We start from the raw sequence: 8,440 nt of genomic DNA, 5'->3' as shown, positions 1-8,440 counted from the left end.
AAACGTGATGTAAACAAAAGGTTTGAACTTTCAAGAAATATTATGAAAAGACCACATCACTTTATTAGTTGTGAGCAAAGTTAGTGTGTATCATCGAACTACAACCACAGTCGTTTAAATAAAGTTAGTGTGTCCCAACGAAGCAAATGTTTTGCACAAACAATTACATATTGTATCATTGACATATGTTTCCAGAAAACTCCTGTATCAAGTTTTCCCCAGTATGGGCCAGATTAGAGGCCACATCATCTATTTGTTCATCCTACACGACAATATTTTCTTTTTACATAAGTAAGTACTTACACGAAAAGATATTTTTTGTTGTAAAATAAATAAGTACAACACGTCAAGTCAAAACGTTATATTCACCACAGGTCCACATCCACTGAATCTATCTAAAAAACTTTGCAAATTCCTAAACACAATTTTCATACTATGTATCTGCTTCCATGTATATAAATAGACCTATATATTGCTTATATAAATATACAATGCCATTTTTGCTTACTGTTTACATATCCAATTGATTGTTTAAATAAACAATTGTCAGAACGCTCGCGCAAAGCGCGAGCAAGCTACTAGTGTTGATTATTGAGCGTGCATAGTTACCTGGTCCTTCCTTGCGTCGCCATTTGCATGAAGCCATGGTCATATGTGTTAGTTTTTTCTTGTGTCGCCATTTGCACGAAGCCATGGTCATATATGTTTGTTTTTACATAATTACTGTACACTAACATTTTATTGTATCGTCATTGCAACGTACGAACATTGTACTATATTATATATTTTATCGTCAATATAATATTAGTGTTGCGATGATATTTTACCACATAGAATTTGCAAGTTATAGTAATATTTTTTGTTCTGTATCTATATTTTATACTAATTTTTAACTATCGTGACCATGCACCTGGTAGCACCTGCAAGTTATAGTAATATTTTTTGTTCTGTATCTATATTTTATACTAATTTTTAACTATCGTGACCATGCACCTGGTAGCACCATGTATCCTATTATTCGGCTCTTCCAACGAACTCTTCTCCTCTCTCTCAAGTCTTCGCTCTTCCATATCGGCACGCTCCCAGGTCCCAGCACTGCTGACAACCTCCTCCTCCCTCTCAGCTCCACGCCCCTAGACCCAGCACCACCGGCGAGCATCCCCTCCACGCCTCTCACGCCGGCCTCTAAGCTCTCCACTTTGACTCTTCCCAGTCCGGCCCAACCCCTCCCGATGCCGACGGACTCCGCGCCGCCGAACGCAGCGTCGCTGTCCGAAGACGACCGACTGCTCGTCGCCCACTGCGCCACGCTCTCCTTCCCCTCCAGCTCCCCCACAGCCGCCGCCGCCACTACCCATTCCGCCTCCTCCTTCCAGGTACACCATGCGTCCCACCCCTACCCCTGCGCCGCCTTCGTCTTCCCGCCCTCCTGGTCCGCTGCCGACTGGATGGGAGGCGATGGCGGCCATCCGCCGTTCGGGGACGCCGAGGTGGACCCGGCCCTGTTCCCGTCACTCCGCGCTGTCGGGAGCGGCATCCCCGCGCGCACCAACGCCGCCTTCCTCGGGAACTTCCGTCGGCTGCTCGACGGATCGACGCTCCAGTCCGAGGTAGCATCTATTTGAATTTTTGTGACCAGATACTGTTGCTGCTAAAGGAAATTATATTACTTGTTGCACAGTTATTTTGCACAACAGTCGTTGCCCTAAGAGCGTAGTTTTGAAACTTGTTTCCTTCCCAAAACACTTAGAGCATATTTGGGAGTAAGGGGAATGGAAGTGATTGGAGGGGCTAAAATTGTATCGCTATTCAAATTCTCCCAAACAATCCTTATGAATGTATGGGGATTGGAGGGAATCGATCCCTTGCTAGTCAAAATTAAATAGAAGTGATTATATGCCCCTCAGTCCCTCCAATCCCCATGTACACAAACAAGCCCTAAGTATACATGGGTTAAAGTTTTAAGATCAAGGTGTGTTAGGCCATGTTTGAATGCACTAGAGATAATAGTTAGCTGCTAAATTAGTTGAATACATGCAAACAGTCTAGCATATTAACTAATAGTTAGATAGCTATTTGTTAGCTAGATAATTCCACTAGTTTTTTTAGCCAACTAACTATTAGCTCTAGTGCATTCAAACATCCTCTTAAAGATCCAGTGGCTGCCGTTTCTGCTGTATTGAAATATTCCCTCATCTAGTAATGCAAGGCATGTTGTAGAATGAGGAAGTCATCAAAAAGTAGATTTTGACCATTGATTCCTCATCGACCGAATTGTTAATTGCTACAAATCAACAAGCATTAGAAGTATTTTGCTGACACATTTTTTATACATGCAACATGGATGCAGTTTAAAGAAATGTTGGTCAATATTTGTAAAGTTTGACTTTCTAAAAACAAAATATTGTACACCTTATTTATGAACAGAGGGAGTATCAAATATGTCTGGTCATGTATTAGTATGTTGGTTGATATTGAGCTAGTCAGCAGTATGAGATTGGAGATAAAGCTATACTTGTGTGTTTCCTTTGCTGTAGTGGATGCCACCAAGCGTATGTTTTCTGGCTGGTCTTTGACATGATGTTTCTTTAGCAAAATTTTGATTTCACCTATTGTTGTTGGAGAAAAAAGAAAGAAAAACATTTTCGCTCACATTAAATAACCCAGATCTCTTGACACGGACAGGATAGCAGAAACCGTAAAAAAAGTCACGCAGTTGCAAATAAAGCAGCCAGTCTGAGTGAAACATATTTATATAATTACATCTCATAAAACGGTGGCGCAGCATGTTTGCATCTAGGTAAGTTACAGCCATGTAGGTAGAGTATGCAAATATGTTAGCAAATATTCAATTTTTCCTGTCCTTTTTTTTGTGTCACTTGAGCTTATAAAATACATAAGGGGAGGTGATGAGATTCCAGGAACTAGTAAACGTTCAGACAGGTAAGTTCCGTAGCATATTCATAACATTACCACTTTGATGCTCCAGCTCCAACCATCCTGGTGCTTAGTGTTTCATGTGTCGTTTTTATGATATATTGCATTATTTGACATATACACAAAAAATTCATGATTTCTGTTCCCTTCCACCTTTCTTATGGGTGATCTCCATAGTTCCGTAGCATATTTCATAACATTACTATTTCTATACCATGGTGTATAGACTATTGATGTTCCAAATTGAAAATGGTAGTCTTCAAATTATAAATTAGATATGGATTTTGGTTTTACTCTGTTTTCAACAAAGGAAACATAAAGTGTAATTATTTCCTTGCAAATACAGGTATCAAGAGCTGTTGCGGAGGAGAAACGTGTAGTATTCACAGGCCATTCATCAGGAGGTTCAATAGCCACACTTGCTGCTATATGGTTTCTTGAGAAGTGCACCAGACGAGGAAGTGTTAATCAAGCACATCCATTTTGTGTGACCTTTGGGGCTCCCCTTATTGGAGACAATATCTTCAATCATGCTGTTAAAAGAGAGGGCTGGTCACAGTGTATTTTGCATTTCCTTCTTCCACTAGACATTGTCCCACGCATACCACTGACTCCACTTGCATCCTTCAGAGAAGAAACTCAAGCTGTTCTGGATCGGTTATCTTCTCAGACGCCAAACAACTCTCCTGCTGGGAGGTCCCTTGTTATACCTGAATATTATGAAACTTTATTGAGAAGCACACTATCTATTGCCAGTTATGAGGCCTGTTCTTTCATGGGATGTACCAGCTCCATCCTGGGGACATTGACTTCTTTCATTGACCTCTCCCCTTACAGACCTTGTGGGACTTATCATTTCTTGACAAGCAGTGAGCAATTGATTGTTCTCGCAAATTCAGATGCTGTACTGCAGTTGTTATTCTACTGCCTTCAGTTGGATCCCCAGCAACAACTGCTTGATGCTGCTGCTAGAAGCTTAAGTGCTCACTGGCAGTACGAACCAATTAAATACTGCATACAGGATATAGTTTGTGTGGATTACCTGGGAACAATCTCATCAGCTGTTCCTGGTAGGCAGGCAGGCAGAGTGGCCCTTGGAAGCATTGAACTGGTAATCAACCCCCCCCCCCCCCCAACACACACAACTCCTTTATTTGGCAAGTATTTTGCTTTTCCTTCACAGTACTGATCATGCGTTCATCTCGGGAAGTCAGTCTTGATAGTTGCAAACCAGTAAAGTTGTCATTGACCGTCTGCTGTACTGTACTCTAACACAAACATTTTCTATCCTATCTTACATTGTAACATACTCCATCCGTTGTAAAATATAGTTCGTTTTAGACTAAACATGCATTCATTAATTAACCTATGAATGTAATTTGTATGTATGTCTACATTCATTATTATACATTCGAATGTGGATTGGATGGAAAAAAAAGGGCTAGAAAGAACTATATTTTGAGACGGAGGGAGTATTTGTCTTCGTTTACAAACCATTTTCGAACCAACATGCATTCTTCTAATGTAGAAAAGAAAACTCCTTTCTTTTTACATCACAGAGCAGGGAAGCTATACTGCACCTTTCTGCAGCTGCTCAATGGGAGAAGCAAAGACAGAGAAACCAAACAAAAATAGATGAAAGCTGCCAAAAGATTCAGGAAGCTCTCAGGTCCCTAAACGAGTACAAAAGATCAAGGGAACTCGATGGCGTGAGCTACTACGATTCCTTCAAGCTCCAACGTGAGGTGCATGACTTCAATGCAAACGTGAAAAGGCTAGAGCTAGCTGGCCTCTGGGACGAGATAGTGGAGATGCTGCGGAGGCGTGAGCTGCCGGACGGCTTCGAGGCTCGTGAGGAGTGGGTGAGCCTGGGGACCTTGTTCCGTCGCCTGGTCGAGCCGCTGGACATCGCCAACTACTACCGGCACTCCAAGAACGAGGACACCGGCTCCTACCTCTCCAAGGGGCGGCCGAGGCGGTACAAGTACACGCAGAAGTGGCACGAGCAGCTGCAGCGCGTTCCCGTCGGGTCCAGCCTCGAGTCCTGCTTCTGGGCGGTGGTCGAGGAGCTCCAGGCCGAGATGGCCGACGGTAGGGCGTTCGAGGATCTGAGAGAACGGTTGGTTAAACTTGAGAACGATGCGCATGGCTGGTATAATTCTGGAAGTTTGGGCAAGGACGTGTTTCTGGGGAGCTCGTCTTTCGTGGCGTGGTGGAGGACGCTCCCAGAGCAGCATAGGGCGGCGTCGAGCATTGCGAAACTTGTATCTCTATAAAGGGATTTTGGCTGAGGAACTAGCGTTTCTAGATCTTTGTAATTATGCTGCTCTATATGTACTTCCCAAGTTCAATAAGAAGACTAGCATAGTTCTTAGGGTTCGTTTGGATGTAGATATTGAAGATGTTAGAATTAAATTATATCAATATCAAATATGTCTAGTATTGGAAATGAGTTTCAATGTAAATCTGTTATTTGGATGTATCTGGAATTACAATTCCATCCAATACCTAGAGTCTTGACTCTGAATTGTGAGAGACACCTTTTAGTTAAAGTCGAATTCTAAGAAATTGAGCTTTAATTTCAGCTCTGAATTCATTGGACAACCAAACTGCAGAATTCAAAAATTCTGATTCCAATTCACAATTCTAGACTTAAATATCTATATCCAAATGGGGAATTAGAGTTTTCAACCTGTTCAGTTGGTACATGCACCAAACAAATCATATATAACAGGGATGCCAACCGAAACAGGAGTAATTATGTGGCATGTGAACTTGTAAAGTTAATAAAACAAATTGTGCATAAAACATGGGTTTCACGGTATATATAACTCTGCATGAAAAGTGTCGATTGGGAAAATATCTCCACGAGGACAACCTCATCCTCCTCAACGAGCGTTCTCGAAAGGTGTTTGCAGTTGCTTTTAGCCGTTTCTCAGCATGTTTGGTTGTGAGCGGCAGCGGCCTCTAGCGTGTTAGATCTGGCTAGTGTGACGAATTAGTATCAACAACGGTTTTATGGTATTGAGTGGTGGCTTGCTGAAACCGCTATGACAACTACAGTGGCGTTATAGCAGAGTCATTTAGCATTTTAAGAAAAAAAAATACATGTAATTTGTAGGTTACAACTGAAAGCATCTAGGTCTCTAATTAAATTTCGATGAGTATTAATAACTCTAAATTATTGTGACTAGTACGTGGTTTATAGAGACAATTTAAATTAGGTCACAATAATAGTGTTGATTGGAATTGGATGGTATTCAATTCTCGGTTTTCAAAGGATAAGTAAGAAGATTAAGTATTAGCTAGTTCTAAGTGTTAATATCATCAATATATAGATTATCTATATGGATTTTATTATTCTTTTGATCATATTATAAAGGGGGCATGAATAAGTAGCTTGACATAGGTAAGTATATTGATGAGTGGTGACGCACACTTGTGCAATCTATTAATCAAGAGAAGTTTGAGATCATACCCAACTCAAATATGTTTTAAACGGATGGGTTGGTGGTGGTGTAGTGATGTCACACCCAGTTTTGGAACATAAACTGAATGTGAACCATATACGTGTCAGGATCAGAAATTCACGTACACATCGATTACATAATTGGACATCATCACACAATACTCAAATAATAGTGGAAATAAGTATTACTTTATTACGTTAAGGTGTCCAAAACCTCCACATAGTCATTAACTTAAAAATAAATCAAATTGATGAACGAAACATAATAAGATAAGGCCTTCATAGGCAGACGACTAGGGCTTTACCGCTAATCTAGTCTAGAACTGCTCGAAGTCCTGAAACTCTTGAAAATCATCCGCGTTGCCTTCATCTTGTCCTGAGCAATGGTTACAATAGGGACAACCTGGTGTTTGGTGTTTAAGCAAAGGTGAGTACACATGAACGTACTCAACAAATGTCATGTTTGCTAAAGTGGATTAGTTGTATGTGGGGTTAAGCTCAAAACAGTTGCTTTTAGTTGGTCAGGTATTTATCATTAGTAGAAGCCAAGTTTTATCATAGAACCCAAGTTGATGTTCCTAAAAGAAAGCACCTCCTCAGAGAGGAAAGTACCAGATATCATAAGTATAGCCATCATCATTAAACCATCAATATAAATGTATCCAGAGAATCTCTAATGAAAGAGGATCCCAATGCAGCTCTTAACTGCGAGCACGACTGATATACCAGTTTCTAACCCTCTGCAGAGGTTGCACACTTTACCCACGAGTCGTGATCTCATTTTGCCTCGGGTCGACCAAACCATCAAACACTTCCAAGGTGAGTCGGTAAGGTTTCACTATGTAGCCTTTACAAATATTCTCCTAATGTGTAGTCGTTCGTTAGGTTTCATCAGTCGGAAAACAACCCGAGCCCCCTAAAATGCCACAATTTCATAATCATACTCATAATGATTCATTATATCATAAAGTAATTCTCATCATGTTCGTTGATTAGGGTAAAGCACTAGCATGTAGCTGATCATAATAACCCAACCCAAAAAGGTAATCAAGGATAGGATAAACAGAAAGGTAGTCAATCTTTAGGTTAACCATACTATGCGGGACAATGAATTATAAAGTAAATAGGACATAATAGGTTAGAGAACACTTGCATTCACCAAACTGGTGCTGCTCAGGGCTTCTCCTGCAACTTTCTCGGACTTCGCGAACGGAACATTATCTAAGCGAGTGCGAACATACATTCAACATTTTTGAAACAGAAAGGAACAGTAAACCATACAAGGGAAAACATTATAAAAACGTGCAATACAAAATAGTGCTCGCTTCTACGGTCACACGAGAAAAAGAAATACCGAGATCAAAGCTACGATGGAGAAGTTATTGTGTCTATGTTATAAAAATATGAACTAGAATATTTAATTCGACATTTATCAAATGTAAAATAAAGTTATCACCTAGTATTTAAGTAATCTACTACACTAACATCTCTCTGTTAAATAAGTAATATAAATGATATTAGTGACTCTAAGCGAGGCGAATTAATGGCGCAAGACGAAATGCGCGACGTGTGAAACCGCATGACAGCACGCGGCAGCGCACGGCGCGGACCAACACGACGCGTGAGGACTAGATAATACGTTTATACTAAACAATCATTAACAATTATTAATAAAGAACATTTCAGTTAATATTAACCACGTTGGTATTTGTTTATAAATGCGCAAGTTAAAACCCTAAATTAAATTTAATTAGAACGCTACTTTAGTAATCATCTTTCAAACAAACATTTAAATAATTAAATAAAATATGTAACAACGGAGAATAATATTTCTAACATGTAGACAATTTTAATACGAATCTAACATGACTTTAACGGAGCAAATCGAATTTAAAATGCAAAAGATATCATATTTTTAAACTAGAACACTTCTCTACGTACAGTTTTAAAATATCACAGGGACCTTTTCGCAAAACACAATATCCTTCCTCCCTCTATCCTCTTTCTATCACCATGGCAAGGAAGGAGAGGCCG

The 8,440-nt window shown here is 40.2% G+C and overlaps 1 protein-coding gene across 1 annotated transcript; it reads left to right on the top strand.

The window, feature by feature from the left end:
- Positions 1-1,097: 1,097 nt before the first annotated feature.
- Positions 1,098-5,379, top strand: LOC100281696 (EDS1-like protein). Its single transcript, NM_001154616.2, has 3 exons — positions 1,098-1,610; positions 3,284-4,048; positions 4,497-5,379. The coding sequence occupies exons 1-3, from the start codon at positions 1,233-1,235 to the stop codon at positions 5,211-5,213; spliced, it is 1,860 nt and encodes a 619-aa protein (NP_001148088.1). The 5' UTR covers positions 1,098-1,232; the 3' UTR covers positions 5,214-5,379.
- Positions 5,380-8,440: the final 3,061 nt, after the last annotated feature.

This window comes from Zea mays, chromosome 2 (genome assembly GCF_902167145.1).
Source record: "Zea mays cultivar B73 chromosome 2, Zm-B73-REFERENCE-NAM-5.0, whole genome shotgun sequence".
NCBI lineage: Eukaryota > Viridiplantae > Streptophyta > Magnoliopsida > Poales > Poaceae > Zea > Zea mays.
This window is presented reverse-complemented; position numbering and strand designations above follow the sequence as displayed.

Excerpts from the sequence above, each read along its gene's own strand:
- LOC100281696 (NM_001154616.2), top strand. The coding sequence starts at position 1,233 with ATGCCGACGGACTCCGCGCCGCCGAACGCAGCGTCGCTGTCCGAAGAC. Across the intron at positions 1,611-3,283 it reads GATCGACGCTCCAGTCCGAG|GTATCAAGAGCTGTTGCGGA; the intron begins GTAGCATCTATT and ends TTGCAAATACAG. Across the intron at positions 4,049-4,496 it reads CCCTTGGAAGCATTGAACTG|AGCAGGGAAGCTATACTGCA; the intron begins GTAATCAACCCC and ends TTTACATCACAG.